The sequence below is a fragment of the Furipterus horrens genome, unplaced genomic scaffold, assembly GCF_987537825.1.
Source record: "Furipterus horrens unplaced genomic scaffold, mFurHor1.1.pri manual_scaffold_6, whole genome shotgun sequence".
Classification (NCBI taxonomy): domain Eukaryota; kingdom Metazoa; phylum Chordata; class Mammalia; order Chiroptera; family Furipteridae; genus Furipterus; species Furipterus horrens.
Genome location: NW_028327176.1, coordinates 68,529,124 through 68,549,776, shown reverse-complemented (window position 1 = coordinate 68,549,776; position 20,653 = coordinate 68,529,124). Strand labels below are relative to the sequence as shown.

General features: G+C 51.3%; 1 protein-coding gene across 1 annotated transcript; it reads left to right on the top strand.

Annotated features, from left to right (window-relative positions):
- The first annotated feature begins 2,025 nt into the window (after window positions 1–2,025).
- Window positions 2,026–20,297, top strand: LOC150006414 (focal adhesion kinase 1-like). Its single transcript, XM_090280752.1, has 8 exons — window positions 2,026–2,206; window positions 8,081–8,160; window positions 8,765–8,828; window positions 13,220–13,274; window positions 15,715–15,855; window positions 16,340–16,544; window positions 18,818–18,925; window positions 20,179–20,297. The coding sequence occupies exons 3-8, from the start codon at window positions 8,782–8,784 to the stop codon at window positions 20,295–20,297; spliced, it is 675 nt and encodes a 224-aa protein (XP_090136878.1). The 5' UTR covers window positions 2,026–2,206; window positions 8,081–8,160; window positions 8,765–8,781.
- Window positions 20,298–20,653: the final 356 nt, after the last annotated feature.

Genomic DNA, 20,653 nt, shown 5'->3' with positions numbered 1-20,653 from the left:
GCGTGAAATACTTTTATTAGGTAAAAACCAGAGGAAACCTGAAAGCGTGGTAGGGAAACGTCAGGTAGGACAACATGGCACATGCTACTGAAGTAAGGGGCGGAGGGGACAGGCAGTCCAGCACCGCTGCAGGGGCGGCCAGCTCCCACGCCATGAGGCCTCCACTTTGTTCCCAGCTGGTCCAGACGGGAGCAGGGCTTGCCTGCCTGTCCCGGGGTTATGGGTGATCCCAGTTAAGCAGGTGGTATGTGGTAGGGCCTGGGTCAGCCAAAAACAGGTTCAGTGCAAGACCATAATGCATCAAAAGGTGTTTTGCAGTTTTGAGAGATTTTCATCAAATAGATTTAAACTTTAAAAGTTTTATACTTTGATAATTCTAGTTAAGTGAATGTTGATAACTTTCAGTTATTTGGAATCGCCTCCCTGGAGTGAGTTAATCGGGTACAGATAGACTAGGCGCTTTGGGGGAGGTGGCTGGGCCTGTCAGGCGGTGCGTTGGGGCCTGGGGGTTCAGGCCCCAGAGCAGCATCCCGTGGCGTTTGAGAGGGTGTCTGGGGCTCTCAAAGAGCCGTTGAACAAGACAGTCCTTCTCGTTGTTATCAAGATGGGGGTCACATTGTCCCGTGCAGCGTGACTGTTCACTGCTGCTCAACAGCTCCTCGCGCTGCAAAGGAGCGTGTTTCCTCAGATCTTCATGGGCGGAGAATCTTCTGTGTAGAGGAAAGGTGTCCTTTTTCAAAGACAACAAAAGAAAACGAAAAATGATAGTTTAGGAAGTTTTAGATTGTATTTTGATACAGTGTTCTATGTTATCTTGAAATGACATTCCAAATGTGAGCACCTTAATTGGAAAAACCAGCCTGCCATTCTAACCCTGAATTCAGCAAGAGACTGAAAAGATTTACAGCCAGGAGACAGTAAATAGTGGAACACTGACAAGCTCGGAAGTGACATCTTGAAACACACAGGACGGACTCGTAAATGTGCTGATTCTCGCCCACGTGCCAGATGCATCTGTCTGGACACTGGCAGTACAAAGATGAGTAAGTTTCTGGTCACCTGCAGCCAGACAGCTGCTGCTGATTAACCAGGCCTGTTAACCCAGCATCGTTACTCATCAGGGAAGTGCCAGGTGAGATCACTGTGTGTCGCTGCATAAGTCAGTGTCTCCGTGACGGAAGTGAAGGGTCAGCAGTGTTGCGCCGCGCAGAGGCCAGGAGGTAGAGGACGAGGACACCCTCCGCGCTGCTGGTAGGGTGTGAATTGGCATCACTTCTGGGACCGTCTGGTGACACTGGCAAGAGCTAAGGCGCGTGCTTGTCACCGCCCAGTGCTGCTCCTGGTGGACGCCCAACAGAACGCGTGCGCGGGCACCGGGGGGCCTGCACCGGTCTTCATCGTGGGGACACCGATGGAAAGGCGGGCGGGGGAGCATTCTGCTGACATTTGTTTGCTTCCGCCATCCTGGAAGCCTGGCTTCCCGAGCCGATGAATGACGTTTTTATGCTTAGAGGGGGAGCCTTACTCCAGTAGCCAGGAGGAGGAAACAGCTCACATGGCCGTCCGCAGCGTGGGTCTGAGTCCGGCTGGCGGGTCAGGCAGCCGCTGCTCGCCGGTGACTGAAGGGCACGCGCTGCAGTTCTGCGCAGGCGACCTCAGCGGTACGTCCGCAGGGTGTTGGGGGCGCTGCCGGGCAGGGCACGGCAGGGCTGGAGGGGCATCTGGGCTTTGCGTCGTGCGTTCTCCTCACAGAGTGGCTGTGCTGAGAGCGCAAACGTTTATAAATGAGTCGGTTATATTTTACCTTATTCTCAAAATAATATTTCAGAGTAACTGGCAGTGCCGTACTCCCCATCCTGTTGTAATTGTAGACGATGAACTGAGAAACTTACTGATTTCTAATTGTTCTGTTCTGTGCATTATTTTTTAGATATGAATTGAGAATACGTTAGTAGCCAAAAGGATTTCTAAACCAGTTTACTGAAGACAAGCCAACTTTGAATTTCTTCAATCAACAGGTATAGGAGGGCAATTTAATATACCTTTTTTGTTTGTTTCTTTGAATCCTATTTATTACATAGCTTCCCTTGAGAATTCGATGAAACCTAATGTTTGGGAGAATATAATTGGTCACTGTGTGGCTCTGAGAACCTTTTAACTGAACTTAAGAACTTAAGAACTTCTGATATTCGGCGAATGAACGAAGGTACGCTTGGGTAGCCCTTACAAGACACTGTAAGTAGGGACAGCACATCCTCAGGGACATGACCCTGCGTATGCTTTAATTCACGTGTAACTAACCTGCCTGAATGTCAGCAGACTTGTCCCACGTAGAAGGCATCGTCAGTGCCCCCTGCGCCCATACAATCTCAATAGCAATTTGCATAAGAAAGCCAAAACGGACCTTTTTACACTGGGAGGAGCTTGCTTCTTTCCCCTTAAGACATTAGTTAGGCAATAAATATATGTGACATAAATGGACTCACACAGTTTTATGACCAAATAAATGTTACTTGTTAGTATCAGTGAACAGTGGTCCTCAAGATTGTCGAATGAACATCACAGACGTTTGTACATATGCTTTTGCCACTAAATGTGCTCGGTGATTTCTGATTGAATAAAAATATTTATTAGATGTCTACTCTGGGCCGAGTGCAGAAGTGAGTGGGTCTGCAGCGTCCAGTTCCTCAATCTGGGGGAGGGTTCGGTCCGCTGCCCCGGGTACCCCAGAACGTGGGTGGTATTTTCTGTGTGATTTTTATCGGTGCCCCTGAGAAGCTGCTCTTGTCCTCTCTCTCTCGGCGGATGATCTGCCTTTTCTCTTCATGGCTTTACGCCCCTGTCTCTGTCTGCAGTGCTTCACAGTTTTATCACCAACGGGGTGCGGGTTCCCACATGCTGACTCCTGCATTGTCTGTGTTGTGCGGCTTGTACCTGTGGCTTCGTGTCTCGTTCCTCAGTTCTGGAAGTGGCCTGGGGGACACCACCGCAGACCCTGCCTTCACTCTGCGTGTGTTCGCCCTTCTGGGACCCCAGGGCCAATCCGCAGTAGCGCGCCTCAGTCTGTCTCCATCAGCATCTCTGTCCCGTGTCCTCTCCTGTCTCTGGGACCAGTGATGCAGACGAATCTGTCAGGCCACCAGCTCTACCCAGCAGTGACCAATTTGATGTGTAATACATTTGTTGAGTTTTTATTGATTACTTTTTTATTTTCTAAAGTTTCATCCCCCCATACACACTTTTAAAAATCTTCTAGGCCGTCTTTTATGGCCTTTATACTTACTGATTTCCTGTCCTTTATTTCTTTATCATTTCATTGCACGTTAATGTCTATTGTGAACCTGAATTACAGCGTCTGAATCCTTGGACTTCCTGCCAGCTGGTGGCGGCTGGCTCTGACTCTTGTTCAGGTGCTTGTTCCCTTGTGTGTTTGTCAGGAGCTGCTACTCCTGGACGTCACCTGTGGGGATCTTGAGGGTCTAGACTGGGGAATAGTGAATGTTCCTGAGTGTTGTCTCTGTTACTCTTTCTGTTTCAGAAGAATCAGTATTTTCATCGTTCTGACTCTTCTATCAGGTAGAAATGAAAGAATTATGTTTGATTCTGTCTACCACCATTCCCAGAGAAGGAGAAAGAACTTACAATAACCGTCTCAGTGTTATTATTTATTTGCAAGGTCATGTGCCAGGGGGTGGGGTGGCATCAGGAGGAAACCACCTGTCAGTGGATGTGCTGGTGTCAGTGGCTGACTGGTCGGCTGTTGTCCTCTGAATGCTTAAAGGTGTCCCAGATGTGAGATGTTGTAAATGAGTCACTCCATGTTTTTGACCCATTTGAGAACATTCTTAAAGATATTAATCAGCACACTCTGAAAATAAGCAAGAATCTTGTTATAATCCTATTCGCTGTAAAGCCAGAGTCTATAAAAATAAGTTTTGATGCTAAAACTCGTGGCTCATTATAAAGCAAGAAAACTATACTCTGATATCGAACTTTTCCTTTGCCGTGTTGCACTTTATTCCTCTTTACCTCTCTGAGCTTGCACTTGGGAAAGTGTATTTGATTGACAACCTTTTGCAGACAGTGGCGGCCATTGGCTTGAAGGGCTGTGTCAGTGTTGGGTCATGAAGTTGTTCCAGTTACTGAACTTGTACAGAAACCATTCAGCACCGTTGAAGTTGTCAGCTCTTAGGATGCCTGGGTGTGGCATTTTGTCCTACAGATGCTTTAAGGTTTAAATGTGTATGTTTATTCATTGGCGCTTAACATTAAAAGTTTAACTTAACTCTGTGGTATGGACACGACACTACTCTGTAGGTGTATGTGAGGTGCCAGGCATGCTTATTTCTTGTTGGCCTGTCTTGTGATCCTTGGGTCTAGTTGATAAATTTGTTAGCAGGCAAAGTATTCAGAAGAGAGCAAACAGCACAATCCCATGTGGTGAGTGCAGCACTGAGCTGGCGGGGCATAGGTAGTGGAGGGCTTGGGTGGGTCCTTCCTGCTCTAGATGTGAGCGGTTTCCTCATTGCAGAGAGAGGGAAAGGCTCATAGGTGCCATACTGCCCCCAGCGGGAAGTCCACATGCATCCTGTTCGTTTAAGTAGGAAAGCGGCCTCAGCACCAACCCAGGTTAGTCTGGAAAAACAGAACCACATTCAGAGCTTTCTCTTAAAAGAGTCATGCAGGTTTGCTGGGCCTGGACAGAGTTCACCAACAGCAGAGCCACAGTCTCGAGGGAGTGCCCAGCGCAGTGACAGTGGTGGCAGGGCCCAGGGGAGGCCTGCAGAGACTGCTGAGACAGGGGTCCCAGGGGGATGAGACCGGGGTCCCAGGGGGATGAGCTGCATCCCAGTGAGCATCCGCCTTCCTTCTGGGAGAGCCTGAGCCCGCGCTGGGGCCCAGCTGTGGGCAGACGTGTGCTGGGTGCCCAGGTCCGTGCACATGTCTCGTCTCTGTGCATCAGGTGGGGCTGCCCACCCACCTAGCAGGGCCGTGATGGGTATAGATAACACGTGTGGAATGCAGCATGGTGCCTGGCCCTGGTCGGCGCTCTGTTGGTCGTAGGCCGCTGCTCTGCTGCAGTCCTCGTCCTTGCCAGGCTTTTTCTGACACGTTGGGGATGGTGGCCACGTCTGGCTCACAGCCATGTGCCGAGAGTGCATGTTATCACCCAGAGGTCTGCCTGAGTGGTGCCCAGTGTGTTTGCTCTAAGAAAACACACACACACAGTCACGTAAGTACTCACTGAGTTGTGTTTATGTCCCAGAAGGAGGCAGTGCCTTCTGGGAGTTAAAAGGAGGAGAAAGATAGTCAAGCAAAGTTTTATGGAGGAAACAGACACTGAGTCGACAGGATCCTGAGTCCTGAGCAGCCATCGGGATGGTAGTGTGCAGGGAGCTCGGCCTCAGGGCCCGTCAGCAGGGGAGGCGCTGGGCGCAGGTGGCCGGCGGGGTGGGCCTGCCGCGAGAGCCTGTCCCATCCTGGCTCAGCTCACTTAACAGAACACATTGGGCACCTCAGGTCACAAATGGACTTGCGGCCGTGGTCACACAGCTCCCAGGGGCGAGAGGAGTAGGTTGTTGCTGTAGGAAAAACCACTCTCAGGCCCTGACCATTGTGGCTCAGTGGGTCAGGTGTTTGTCCATGAAGTGAAGTTGCTGGTTTGATTCCCGGTCAGGGCACGGGCCTGGGTTGTGGGTTCGGTTGCCACTCAAGCATGTGCAAGAGGCGGTTGATCAGTGTTTCTCTCCTTCTCTTTCTCCTTCCCTTCCCCTTTCTAAAAAATAAATAAATAAAATCTTTATTAAAATAAAAGAAGGAAAAACAATTCTCAGGACTTCTAGTTGCACTTTTACAAAGGGGATTTCCCATTAGAATTGTTAAATTATAATTTTTTTATTTTTGCAACTAATAGGAATTTGGTTTTGGTGAATGAAATAAAGCAAGTGATTACACTTTCCCACCTGTGAACAGTGTTTAAAAATTACATCATCTCTAATAAGACAGTGTTATGATGGTGCGTTTTCCTCAGCACGTCATTGCTGCTGTGCTGTGGTTTGTCGCAGTCGTTCAGTGATTCAGTCAAAACGACTGGTATTTCTCTAACACATACGTAAACGTACCTCCGTTCATCTCTGTGGCTTTATTTTTGCTCAGTAAGAAACCTGCCAGTGATGCAAGAACTTCATTCTTAAATTTGATTTACTTCCTGCCAGACAAGAGCAAGAGCCGATTGAAGTGTAAACAAAACGAGTTTAGAATTAAAGCTTTTTACTTAAGATAGTGGAAAGAGTAATTCAATTCCATTGTCTCAGTCTTAAATGCTTGCTGTAGGTAAGGAATAGGAATTACGCTGCGTGTCTTCTGTGGAAGAGAGCACTCACACAGAGCAGCACCGGAAGCCCAGTTTTATCTCCGTTCATTCATTCATTCATTCATTCGCTCCCTCGCTTAGTCGGTGGAGAACCTGAAGCAGGTTCTCCGAGGAAGTGGCGTTTAGGTTGGGAACAGCGGGCGCTACTTCCTGCCAGAGGAGGACGCATGGGGCGCGCAGACGTGCTGTTGGGGCGCGAACTCCTGGTCTGTTAGAGGCCCCTTCCATCGAGAGGCTGGATTGGCTCTGTAAGAGACAGCGGCAGCGGTTGACCGGAGAAAGTCTGAAGCGACACGTGAGTGAACTTCCCAGGGAGCCTGGCTGGACTTCCTGACAGTCTTGGCTGACTCTCTGGGGTCTGTCATCATGAATTTAAGCAGATATCATACCATAGTTTGTCCCGTTGCTCAGCAGGAACCATGGAGAGCAGGTGTGTGGTTCGTCCCCATGTGTTGGTGTGGCCGGGCAGTGAAGACACCAGGGGCAGAATGGGACACGGGGCGGAGGGGTCTGCAAGGGAGGCTCGTGAGGAGGAGCTGGCCAGCAGAAGGTGGACAAACAAACTCACCGGGCAGCAGAAATCGTTCCAACTGGGGGGCGAGGAGGTCACAGTTGGGGGTTTTCTGTGGCAGAGGGCAACACACCTCTTTCTGTCAAGGGCCCGAGAGTTCATATTGTAGGGTTGAAGACCAAGAGGCAGAATCAGGGTCGTAGCCAGAGCCAGAGCCAGAGCGCCAAACTGGATGCCCACAGCTCTGCTTGGTGAAATTCACAGTCTGAGCGCAGCGTTGGACAGGGCAGGCCTGCTACCAGGAAGCATGCAGCTCCACTTTTGGGGAGAACACGTCTCTTACTGAGGCTCACACGGGCCTCCCTAGCATCAGCAGCAGTGGCAGCTGCTCACCTACTTCATCCGCGAAGATGTCCTCACGTGGCAGGTCCTCTTGTGCCATATGGTCCATCGGTTGTTAGCTGAGCGTAATCCGTGCTGGAGAGCAGCTGTGCAGTTCTGTTAGCGTCTTCTCTGTATGTTAGACTTCCAGCACGTTTCTTACTTTGCAGGTCAATCACAGTAGGTGGGTGGGTGGGAAGCACCTCAGTTGTAGAGTTAAATGGCTTTTAAAATATGTCAATTTTCCTGGTCTTGCAGTAGCGTCCAAAAATGCTATTGGAACTAAAGTTTGAGTTAGGAAAATATGTCACCTGGGACTTGGTGTGGGAATGGAGCCCCCCCCCCCCCCCCCGGTTTCCCTCCTGGCAGCACAGAAAGGGTGGGCAGCTGGTGGCTGCCGCCACTGCAGTTCAGACGCTGTCCATTGTCCCTTAACGGCAGCGGCCCCCAACCTGTCTGGCACCAGGGACCACTTTCCTGCAAGACTGGGGGTTGGGGCACACAGGAGGAGGGGCGGACGCAGGTGAGCTTCGCTTGAGGAATCAGGCCACAGACCTGGTTTGCTGGGGCTGGGGACCCCTGCCTTGTGGTGCTTGCTTCAGCGCTCACAGGTTATACAGGCACCTCTGGGGCGAGGTGGGGGGGGCATGTGTTCCTTTCCCTGTTTTTTGATATTACTCATCTCTGCATCCAGCACCAAGCGTGATTATTGACACAGTGTGTATAAAGTTCATAAATCAAACATTCCATGAATGAATAAGCCTAGAATGTATTCCTTTAAAACAGCGTTGGTTCCCCGTTTCTTTCTGTTGTAGGTGAAGAGCAACTGTATGTCAGAGATTGCTGACTAGGTGGACCAGGACATCACTTTGAAACTGGGTTGTCTGGAGATATGGTAAGGTGGCCGCTGTGCAGGGGGGTCATGATTCACGAGTGGCATTCATTGTGTTTGCAAATTACCCAGGCATTTCCCTTGTCCTCATAAAGATTACCAGTAAGATATTGAAGACAACGTGATCGAGCATTGGAGAAGGTTCTGAATTAGGCTGGTCATTTCATGACGTGTCTGGTACAGTTACCCTGTGGCATGTCCTCTGCAGGAGAAGGCGCGATGCACGCCGGCACAGTGGCCTCCATGTCCCTGTGGCTGCTCAGCATGCACGTGCTGTCCCTGGACAGAGGAGGAGGTTCAAAGGCAGCCAGAGTAGCTGGTCCCTTACAACTGAGCCTGTAGCTCATCTTTCCAGAGAGCCAGGTCTGCTTCACCTTAAAGGGAAAGGGTTGTTCGGTAGAAACAGGTCTGGGTTACCCGACTGTACCTTGCTGGGATATGGGAACGTGCTGTGAATCAAATTCATTGTTTATTCAGAGTCTATCAGGTGTTTGTGGCTGAGCCACGGGGTAGTTCAGTACACCCTGCCCGCCCCGCAGTTTTTATCACTGGACAATGCAGACGTTCTTTATACTTATATAAAAATTCGCATCTTTCCTGATTTTAGGCAGGTCATACTGGGAGATGCAGGGCAATGCCCTAGAGAAGAAGTCTAAATATGAAGTGTTGGAGTAAGTATTACATGTCGGAAAAGAATCCTTCCAAAAGCAAATATTCACAACCAAATCCTTCTTCAAATTGTAGTTTTTATTAATCTTCACTTAAAAGCAAATATTATAAAATAACATACCAGGAACTAATGGAGACGTGCCTGGAGTTTGTCGGGTGAGGGCTGTACTGGGCATCTGCAGTGGCTGGCTGTCCGCTCAGTTTGGGGGGAGTGTGGGTGGGGGAGGGGCTGCTGGTCGGGCACCAAGCTGGTCCAGGAGGAGAGGCCAGCTGCTGCGAAAGAGCTGGAGAACTGCCACTTTGTTTTGGATAGAACACCTTGCTCATGAGGGGACAGCGCTCTCTAGAAATGTGCGTGCGTGCGTGTGTGTGTGTGTGTGTGTGTGTTTAAAGCCAGCTAAAGAGTTAACCAGTCTTCCCATGTGACTTCAGCCTCGGTAGAACCAGGGTGCCTTTCCTGCAGGTGGGGAAGTAGGAGGCAGTGAGTCCTCCAGCCCTGCCTCTGGACCTTCCTGTCCTGAGGGCTCCCACTACCAGGCACAGACCAGGGGGCACACAGATTGGACTTGCATTTACTTCATTTGTAAGTGCGAGGTGATGGGCAGGACAGAAGGCACCAGCCACAGGTTAGATTAGATGTTTTAAGAAATTGTTATCGAGCTTAAAAACTGCATTGCTGCTGATGACGCATTAAACCAAAGTAAGCCAGTAACAGAGTGTCGGGCGGTTCCAGTGTGATGCTGTCAGTGGTGACCCAGCACTTTCTCTGTCTGCCTCTAATGCCGTCGAAGGACAGGGGTGTCGGCAGCTGTGGGTGAGCTGACAGTGGCTGAGCCGACAGCTCTGTTCTCATACTGAAAAGTCACAGGTGGCCAGTGTTCCTCCTCACCAGGGTGCCGGGCCCTTTGATCTTGTCCTTCCTTGTCCTTCCTTGTCCCTGCTGTGCCGCCTTGTGGCCTGGGTGGCTGCTGGACCTCACTCATCACACTGGCATCCCAGCCCGACACCGATGCGTGCCTAGTGCTTTCCCTTGGAAGGAAAGACATTGGCCAAAACGTAGTCATGGGCCACACCTGGCCGCCAGAGGGAGGCACCACTGTACCTGCCTAACGGACAACTCTTACCCGGGACGAAGGAGAGAATGCCATTCGGAAGGAAGGGTCAGTCTCTGCTGCAGTTAGAGAATTTTAATATTCATCAGTTTTTAAGAAGCTTCAAGTCTCATTTTAGAATTTAAGTGCCTAAGTGGTATTTTTAAATTAAAGATATTCAATTGTGAACGTTTTGGGGTGAGGATAAGGTAGGAATATGATATGAATATGCACATATCGATATATTTAGTCAATTTTGGTTGCTTTTTGCCTGGGCTTTAAAGCTTTGAGGAATTAAAGCCAGCAGGTGTGGTCACTCTTCTCAGAGTTGGTGCCAGAGGGAAAACAGATGTATCCTTGACTTAAGAACTCACTGGGGCCCTGGCCGCGTGGCTCAGTGGGTTGTGCATCATCCTGCAAAGCGAAAGGTTGCCAGTTCAATTGCCAGTCAGGGCACACGCCTGGGTTGCGGGTTTGGTCCCTGGTTGGGATGCATACAAGAGGTAACTGATCGATGTTCCTCTCACACCTGTATGTTTCTCTCCCTCTCCTCCCTCCCTTCCCCTATCTAAAAATAAGTAAGTAAAATCTTAAAAAAAAAAAAAGAACTCACTCACAAGAAGCTGAATTACTTTTTAATATGTAAATAAAGCTTGCTCCTACCTATGGGCACAGGTGCAGGGCAAGGCCACCAGCTGGGACCTGAGCTCGCCCTGGAGCTCACGGTGGCACCTGTGGGGTGGCACCCAGGCCCTCCTGCTTACCCTGACTATCCTGAATGGCAGGCATGGTGTGAAAGGGAGACCGCGAGGAAGTCACTGCGGCAGGTGGGGCTGTGAGGAGGCAGAGCTTGGAGGACGGACATGAGGGAGAGAGGAAGGCCTCACTCATCAGTGGTCTGAATGCTTCAAAGGGTGTTCAGGGAAAAGTCAACATTAATGGAGAAAATTCTGGTTTACAGTCAACCATACATGTAATTTAGGTCCCTGAAACCCTGCGTCTCAACAAGTAAATTAACTGGACTTGGAAGCATTGGGCACCTCCGACTCTCCTGCCGCCAGTCGTTTCTGCCGGCGGCTCCCTGGAGACGGCACGTGCCATGGTTCCTGCCGTGGTCTGACCTGGGGCCGCGTGTGAGCCAGCGAGGCACACGGCTCACCTGCGTCACCGCTTCGATTCCGAGTGACTGCCGTCCTGGGGCCTGGGTGCTGGAGCCCCAGGGCAGATCTGGCAGTGCTGACATCTGTCACCTGTGCCTGGGCTTTAAAAGGTCCCCTTGACCTCGAGGGCGTCCACAACCCGAAGCTTGGGTTCAGGGCCTGGCGTCCAGAGTGCTCTGTTTGTGCAAGCTTGTTTTTTGTCAGATGAGCTTGCGTGTATTTAGGGTCTACCCTTGGACAGTTACCTGCACACTAAAGAACCTCCTCATGGGAAAGGCCGGCAGCTGCCTCTCTTTCATAAGTCCTGTCTATTGTCTTAGTCCCCTGACCTTGCAGGCATGGCGTTTGAGCTCAGATGAGGCTGCGCCACCTACATACAGTTCAAGCCAAGCCACTTCTGGGTCGAGTACATGGGGTGATCCGGTGCTGACAGCGGCCAGACAGGCGGCCTCCCATCAAGTGGGACAGCCTGCCGCTGCTCCCCCCCACCCCCCACCCCCGGCTTCCCAGGGAGCATTCAGTTTGGGTGTGTGTAACAGCACTCTCCCTGCACAGAACAGAGCGCCCCAGCGCTCCGCCATGAGCCCAGCTAGCCCACCGTCTGGATTAAGTCAACGGAAATGTGTTAAGGGTGGTGGTGAATTTTTCCAATAGTTTTGTGTGCTTTAGCCTCGTTTTTATTTTCTTACTGGCCAGGTGTTCCATTTAAAAGGGCTCTGACGTATGAACAAATGTGACAAATTTCTTATCACTCAAAAGTCGTTGAAAAGAAGTAAACTGCATGCTTCGTAAGCATTAATTGGCCTTAGCTTTTTCAAATGGAATTGTCTTCACCTGGGAAGTTCAAGTAACACCCAGTAACAGGCATTACTTCCACAAAGAAATACACTCTCTCCTGTTTTTCTTGAAACATAGAACCTCTTGGTCCACTTTTAATTTTCCTGTTTGTGGCAGAAACGAGGATGATAAATTCTTCCCACCTGACTAAGAAAAATGGGAACGTGAGCGGCTTGACGGCAGCGCTGATGGTGTCGCAGGGGGAAGAGGACACCTCTGGGCTGGAGAGCCCTGCATGTCTGAGGTGGACCTCGGCGCCCGCAGCCATCCCCTCCCAGCACATGGCACCCACGTCCCTGTGGCCACCTTGCCCTCTCCCTCTCGCTGGTTTCGGTCCTGACTCGTCAGATCACAGGACAGGATTAACGTGTTTGTCTATAGGGGACGTGGTTTCTGTGGCTTCCCAAGGGACGCCAGCTAACTTAGAGCTGTAGACGGAGTTCTTCCTGTGTTCTTACCTTGATGATTTATATCCAGTTTATTGTTTCCTTACCTAACTGAGCAGACGCCTGTGTTTCACCCTCTCCCTGGTCCGACATTCCAACCGTGTCCCCGCTTCGGTTCGTCGCCAGCGCAGGACTGCCATCTAGTGGCCGGGAGCCTGGGCCTGAGCGCCGGAAGGGAGCAGAAGAGGGCTGCTGACCCCTTCCCGCCTGTTTTCTTGGCCAGGGCGCTCTGAGGCTCTTGATGGTAATGACTCATTTTGTAGCCCGGTCTGAAGAAAGTCACCGCGGTTTCCAACATTTTTGACGTTAAGCGAATCCCTTCATGTCCTCTTTTGTCTCCCTTGTGAAGCTGCGATGATGGACCTTGACGAGGTGCACATGTCTCTTACTCAAAAAGTTAATTTTGAAAAAGTGTCAACTCTTACGGTTAATTCAAGGTTTGTTTTTTAAACTTCAGAGTACGTCCCAAGTGTTTTCCAGGTCGGGCTGGTCTGCAAACGCAGCATCGCCAACTGGACAGAGGTCTGTGGGGCAACCCCTCAGGCAGTGTTCGAAGAAGGACAACTTATGTACACGCTGCAGCGTGCAGAGGGGCAGCGTCTTAAGTGGGTTTTCAGTAAGTGTTACAATAACAGCAGTTTTTCTACGTAGGCCAAGTTGTATTGCTGTTTTCTGCGTGTATCTAGAAAATTATTAGTCCCACCCCATCTGCGACTTTGCTGGTAAATTTGAACTTCGTTCTATGTCCTTCCCGAGCCCCATGTGCAAGGATAACTAACCCACCTTTATGGTCTCACAGCAGTGGCATCGTGTTGCTGAATTCGGTGTCGTTACTGTTACCCTTCTTTTCCTATTTCAGAAAAGATGTTGGTCTGAAGCGGTTTTTTCCTCGGAGTTTACTGGATTCTGTCAAGGTAATTGGAGGTCCCTTTGTCATAGTCAGATGACCACGCTATTCAGAACCCTCCCTGGGTGTGGTTTTCTCCCTTACGTGTAAAGGTTACAGTGTCAAAAGCTGACAGTCGTTCTAGTTATATTAATGGCAAGTAGAGTTTTATAGGAACAGCTTCCCAATCCTGACTTAAAAGTGTCAAGGAGCCGTCCCAGAGTGAGGCTGAGGAGCAGTGAGTAAGTCCCTGAGAGACCCTGGCAGTCATAGGGTAGTGGCCAGTGCCCCTGGGGGACAGGCAGTGACATGGAGGGGAGGTGGGCAGTGAGCGAGGGGTGTGGTGCCAGTGCGGGCGTCTTAGTTTCCGCTCTTGGGCCAGGGCTGTGGAAGGCGTCCCGTCCGGCGGGGCTGGGGGCTCCCGGTACAGTCTTCGCAGCTCTCCTGTAAGCCTAGAATTAGGCAGCAGGTCTCAGGCAGCCCCATTCTGATTGGTTTGAAACAGCAACGGAAATCTAGTTTCAGAGCTAGAAATGTTGAGAGCTCAATAGTTAGTGGTTTTGAGAAGCATCTCTACAATTCCCAAGAAACAGACTGAAGTGTTTTCTCGAGGACCGTCAGGAACACTTAGTTCCCTTCATAGAGGAAATAGTTGTCATTCTCATGTTGATGATTAGTAGGTGACATTTAGCCAGGCACAGAAATGCCTGGCTTAGTGGTCCCTCAGCTCGCCCTTCCTGGCATCTGCTGCCTGCCAGCGCCGGAGTGGGGTGCTAAGGGGGAGAGAGACCTGGCGTCTGCATGGGCAGCTCCCATCTGGCACAGGCCCTGAGGGCGGGGTGAGGGAGAAGCCCCCGTGCTCAGGCAGTGAGCAGCCTGAGTGCCCACTGATGGGTGAATGGGCGGAGAAGACGTGCGCCCACCACGGACTGTCACTCGGCTGTAAAGGAGCCAGTCCTGCCGTTTGGGATGATCCGGGCGGCCCTAGAGGCACTGTGCACAGTGACATGAGTCAGACAGAGGGGGCAGGGTGTCACCTACACGTGGGATCTAAAAGCAAACGCAGAAGCAGCAGACCCGGGTTCCTGGGTAGATTGGTGGTTCCCAACGGGCGGGGGTTGGGCAGAATGGGTGAAGGGAGTCAAAAGAGATGAACTTCCAGGTGCCAAATAAATGTCACAGGGGTGTTGATACTCTACTGCGTACTTGAGAGCTGCAAAGAGAGCAGGTCTTGAAAGTTCTCATCATGAGAATAAAATGATAACTGCGACGTGAGGGGTGTTAACTAGACACTGGGGTGAGCATTCTGCTATATATACAAGTACCGAATCATTATGTTGTATACCTAAAACTAACATAATGTACATCAGTTATATCTCATTTATAAAAAGTAGGCTTCGCCTGTACTGTTATTAACATATCTATATTTAGTGTCTGGTGAATGGGTAGGTACCACATTCCTTAGACTGTTATTCTTTTATTAGAAGTTTCCTTTAGCGCTACATCATCATCTTTTCATCGGGAAAGCCTGAGGGGCCCATTTTACTGGCAGCATCTGATAAATATTCGGTTGACAATTATGAAATAATTTTTATGTTCAAAAAGGCTGAGTAGCCATAGTTTCTGATGAGCTGACCTAATTCTGAGTAGTTTCTCTGTGTGTGGGTTGGTGCGTAGGTAGCTGCCTTGGTTTCCCTGCCTCGTCGGCATCAGACCCGTGCCCAGCGTGCGCACACTGTCCGCGTGCGGCTCCCACCCCCATGGTGCCCTTCTGAAGCCTCGTGTGTGCAGGTGGTTTGCTCACACTTCTTCCTGTAACTCCGTGACATGGACTGGCACATCCGTCAGTGAGCCCCATACGCCTTGGGCTGCGTAGAGATGGGTGGACAGACACACCACTGTGTGGGTGGCCCGGCGAGATGTTGCTGTGAAGAGCTCTGCAGAACCTCCCTGTTGCTGAATCTTTGCATAGTCTGTCATCGTCCCTAAGGAATAATGTCTGGCATTTTCACCGCTGGGTCAAGAGTTGTGGTTTTCTAAGGCTTCTGACTCAGGTCCAGGTTGCCCTTCAGAAAGGCTGCACTGACTGCCCCTCCCAGCAAAGGGCGTGTGAATGCCCTGACCCTCACCTGTGTGCCAGGTAACTGTCCTGGGCAGGGACCCGTTTTAATGCCTCACTCCTTACCTTTTCCACTGAGCCAGGTATCACCTTACAGACTTCTGTTTAAGATATAAAGCTCAAAACCACTGAACTGTACACTTAAAATGACTAAGATGATATGTTTTATGTTATGTGTATTTTATTACAAGTTATTTAAAAGAAGATGTGAAGGCCTGCTGAATGTGCCACTGTGTAATAGTGTAAACAAGAGGCCGTCAGTGGGCAGGGAGTGCTCTTTGCTGAAGTTAGTACTGCTGTGGCCTTGACTCCTCCTGACTCTGAAAAGCCTCGTGACTTCATTGTGCAGGCCAAGACATTGAGGAAACTGATCCAGCAGACATTCCGGCAGTTTGCCCACCTTCACAGAGAAGAGAGCATCCTGAAGTTCTTTGAGATCCTCTCCCCGGTGTACAGATTTGATAAGGAGTGCTTCCAGTGCGCGCTCGGGGTAAGTGTGGGCATGGGGTGCATGGGGGATGCGTGGGTTCTTGTCCGTGTGCATCTGAGTGTCTGATAGAGATAGAATTTGTCACATTTGTAACTTGAGCATGTGGGGAAAATGCGCAAAATGTGTCCATGTGAGAATAAAATCATATTTTAAAAATAGCATGTCTCTGTTCAAGATTACATTTTTCTGTTCCAGCTGAGCGATGTGTTGATGAACTGTGCATGATGGGCTGGTTTACCCTGTTCAGTTCACCTTCCTAAAGAAGCCACTAGCTTCAGACCCGCGGGAATGAGTGCCACCTCTCTGTCTGGGCTTAGTGGATGCAGGATTAATGAAGTTATCCATATTTCATAGTATTTGGCTAGATAGATTAATGGCTAGCTAAGCCAGCCCCCGTTGCTTCTTTAATGTGCCCTGGGCTCTTTATATAAAGTGGTTCTTTTTCCTTCTGTTCTTCTGTCTTCACCTGTGTCACCTTCAAAAGTCAAGCTGGGTGATTTCAGTGGAGCTGGCGATCGTCCCCGAGGAAGGCATCAGCTGCCTCACAGACAAGGGCTACAGTGGAAGTCTGCTCTGTGGACCCCGCCCACACCCAGGTGGGCTGGCTGGGGACGGGATCAAGCTCAGGGAATGGGGGTTCGCAGGGTCTGTGGCACTTGAACACTTGGAGATTGAGCAGTGGAGCAGCCGTGAGCTGGAAACAAGCCAGGGAGGTGGCTGGAACCCCAGGCAGCAGTCTCTGAGGCTGAGAGCGTGATCTAGGTGGGGCCTGTGGTGGTGGTGGCAGCTGTGTGTAGGGTGGTAGTGGAGGACCGACCAGGGGGTGGAGGACCGGCCGGGGGGTGGAGGACTGGCTGGGCAGCTCCTCAGGGCTCCTGCCTGAAAGCAAGGCCTGAAGGTGTTTTGCCGGGAGGGAGCTGGGGGCAAGTCCACTGGCTCAGTCCCCACGTTGAGACCTGTGCCGTGACCTGTGCCGTGACCTGTGCTGAGTGGGCCACTTGGCAGGAGGGGCTGATGCCATGTGATAGTCTCAGAGCAAGAGGCCTTAAGCAAGGTAATTGTTTTGAATAAATGTGTAAGAATTCATTGCTTGCAAAGTGAGCACCGTCATGAAAGACAGATGGGCGTTCCCGTCTTCCTGAGAAGAAGAGTTTATTCTGCTTGGGAAACGGAACACAGTCTCTCTCAGCCTGTCTGTGCGGGAGGCTCCTTGGTCACCTACGGCCTGCCGAGCTCTGTTCCACTTGTTCAGGCACAGGGTGTGCTGGGAGGGGCCCAGGACCCTCCCCGTGGGAAGGGGAGCAGGACAGTCCCTCCCACCAAGAATTTCACACCATCTCTCTCCCTCTCTCACACACACAGGCACGCGCACACACCGCTGGCAAGGAGCCAGGTCAGGGACTGCCTTCTCCTTCCTTCCTTCCTTGGTCTGTCCTGTGTTTCCTGACTGGCACTGAGGGGGACTCTTGGCCAGCTCCTGGGATGGAGTGCCCCTCCCTAGCCTTGAAGGGAGCAGCCGTGCTCCTCAGGAGGCCCCCGGGTGCTGCTCAGACAGTCCGCATGCCTGACACTCAGTCTCAGGGAAGGCGCCTTCAGGGGGCCAGGGTGGGGTGGAACTGGGAGTATCTCACAGCGTGAGTGAGGCCAGTCTGTTGTCTGTGGTCCAGTCTGTGCCTTTTCTTTCAAAGCCCACACATCTGGCCAACTTCACTCAAGTGCAGACCACCCAGTATTCAAATAGCGAAGACAAGGACCGAAAAGGAATGTTACAGCTGAAAATAGTGGGCGCGCCTGAGGTGCTGATGGCTCAGGGTCTCGGGAGGCAGGGGTGGGGCTGGGCGGGGTGTTTCAGGGGGAGGCTGGTATCCGTGGGGCCTCAGAAGCACGACTTTCCCTCTCGTGGGAAGTGTTACATCACAAATAATAACGTCGGACGCCCCGAGAACAGGACAGGAAACACTTTAAAAACCAGTCGAGAGCATTATTGTGAAGATGGTTGAAGATGAGTGTGAATTACCAAGGAAATCAACTTCTTAAAAGTGTACGAGAATAAAAAACACGTATATCCTGTAAACTGTGTGTAGTTTCCCAGACCTCGCCTGGCCCCAGCGCCTGTGTTCTCAGCCGGCACGCGTGCAGTGCACTAGCGACAGGTGTGGCGCGGGTAGGGAGCCCCGGCCAGCGCTGCGGGAGGCACCCGGCCTCCGGGCGGCAAACACACCGGGGCTTGGCAGGCGCGTGGGTGAGGCGCTCGTGCCCCCGTGGCCCTCTGCGGCTCGCCTGCCCTGCCCCCTGCCTGTCCTCATTCCTGTCCGCCTGGGGTCGTGGCTTCTGAGGCTCTGGGAAGTGCATCTGATTCTTTCTTGCTGCTGAGTGACACCATATTGAAACCTGGTCATAAATGATTGTCCCGGGAATCCTCAAGGACAGGGCGTTTGGAAGTGCAGCGTAAGTGCGTGTTCTTTGCTGGAAAGAGGAATTTCAAAGCTCTTAGGCAGAACGTGCTACATTGTGCTGAAAATAATGAAACGTTCCTGATTTTCTTTCGTGTTAGAGAAATTATGATGGATGGTGGGTAAAAATTTACCCCATGGTAGTCTAGTTTCTAAAAGAACCCGTACTTTGACTGTCTAAATTCTTCCTTTAATTAGACTGTGCCAGAGGACCAGGCATTCTGAAGGAAACTGTTTTCCTCCTCCTTTTGTTCTAGAAAGTGAGCATCAGTTTAAGTGATTTTTCCATTTCTGTCTGGGTTTGCCTTCTGTCACGTGCTCTGGGAACAGCGTCCTTAAATATCAGACTTCCTTTTCTACTCAGAGCTTATGACAAACCTCGTTTCACTGCCACTCACCTGTTTCTGCGGGTATCTAGTGGTCTGATGTCATGCGCAGCTGTCTCTTCGATTATGGGGAAGAACAGTGACGGCCCTTTCTTGTTCTGTTCCCCTCTCAGCCTCTGACAGTGAGGGCACTGTCCCTGACCATTGCCGAGAACATGGCCGACCTGATGGAAGGCTATTGCCGGCTGGTGAACGGGGCCTTAAAGTCCTTCATCATCAGACCCCAGAAAGGTGAGTGTCTGCGTGTGTGCACCTCCCCCCAAGCTGCCGACAGCCTGCACCCAGCAGCCTGCAGTTCGCATGCTGGTGGCTGTAATGAGGGACTCGGGAGGGGCCCTGCCAGGAGTCTGTACTCTGTGTCCCGACTGGCTCACCGCCCAGAGCTGGCTTCCAGCTGAGCTGAGAGAAAGCACGTGTGTTTTGAGCAGCATGCTTGGACTGTCATTTAGGTGCCATTAGTCCTTTTAAACAAACTTTTGGGATTATGTTCTTGGGTGGTTTTTTAAAAAATCTCTAACTGATATAAATAAAGGCTTTTCTTATTTTTTCTATTTCTTTTTAAATCTTCGCCCAAGAATGTGTTTATTGATTTGAGAGAGAGAGGATTGAGAGAGAGAGGAATGGGAGGGAGGTGCGAAGAGAGAAACATGGATGTGTGAGAGAAACATCGATCAGTTGCTCCCTGTATGCGCCCCGACTGGGGATCAAACCCACAACCTGGGCATGTGCCCTGACCAGGAATCAAACCTGCAGCCTCCTGGTGTACGGGGTGATGTTCCAACCCCCGGAGCCTCCTGGGCAGGGCCCTATTTTATCCTGCACACTTTGGAAGTTTAGGGCAGCCCAGAACAAAATTAGTTCCGGGTCATGAGGCAAAACCAAGGGTTAGAATGAACAGCCTCACCCTCAAAGCAGGGCTGTGCCACGTCAGAAACAACGTGCAGGTTTGCGAGGCAGCAGGAGGGGGTGCTGCAGAGGACCTGGGCTTCTGAAATAATCCCACGAAAACACCCCTGGCAGGGTCATCGTGCAGTGAGTGGTGGCAGGAAACCTGGGCTTGGCCGTGGTCTACTGTGGGTTCCCACCTGAGCCCTCTGGGAGGCCCTTCCACCCTGTGCCCTGGGTCCCTGGTTGGTAGAATCCGGAGGAGCTGCCCATCCTCTAGGGTTGGGTGCGTGGGCGCTGTGAGTATGCCAGGGCCTGGAAAGGAGCCTGGCCCACATGGTGTGCACAGGTGACCGTGAGCCTCATCCCCATCATGGCCCTGGTGCCCTGTGGTCTGGACGCACTCTGTGAACCTTGACTTTGAGGCTCCGCATGTGGCAGGATGACACCAACTTTAGAGCTTGGTAGGTGGGTCCACAGTAGTCCCCACAGAACAGCCAGGGGGACACAGGATTCCTCCTGGCATTGACCTGTGTGGCAAGGGGGACTCCGGCAGAAGGAGCCTGGAAGGGCTGAGTGGCGTGTGTCCACATGAGCAGACTGGGTGAACCATGCGGAGGCGGTGGGAGAGCACAGGGAAGTGGACGACGGAGCACGGAGCTCCTGGTGCCTGCAGCAGAGCGCCCAGCCTGCCCAGCAGACCAGGGCGCCGTGCTGACAGCCAGTTGTGGGGGGACTGAGTGAGTGTGCGCGTGAAGCCGAGGAGTCATGGGAACCTTTTAATTTTTAAAAAATATTTTATTTACCTACTTTTAGAGAGATGGAAAGGGAGGGAGAGAGAGGGAGAGGAACATCCGTTGGTTGCCTCTCATACATGCCCTGGCCGGGGACCAAACATGCAACCCAGGCGTGTGCCCTGACCAGGAATTGAACTCTTGGCCTTTTGCTCTATGGGACGACACCCACCCCACTGAGGCACACCGGCCAGGGCTGGGACCTTTGTTTGAAAGTTAGCGTCATGATATGCTCTGTGAGCCACAGCCCAGAGGCCAGCCAGGGAGTGTCTAGGTTATA

Excerpts from the sequence above, each read along its gene's own strand:
- LOC150006414 (XM_090280752.1), top strand. The coding sequence starts at position 8,782 with ATGCAGGGCAATGCCCTAGAGAAGAAGTCTAAATATGAAGTGTTGGA. Across the intron at positions 8,829-13,219 it reads TCTAAATATGAAGTGTTGGA|AAAAGATGTTGGTCTGAAGC; the intron begins GTAAGTATTACA and ends TTCCTATTTCAG. Across the intron at positions 16,545-18,817 it reads GATTGAGCAGTGGAGCAGCC|TGAGGGCACTGTCCCTGACC; the intron begins GTGAGCTGGAAA and ends AGCCTCTGACAG.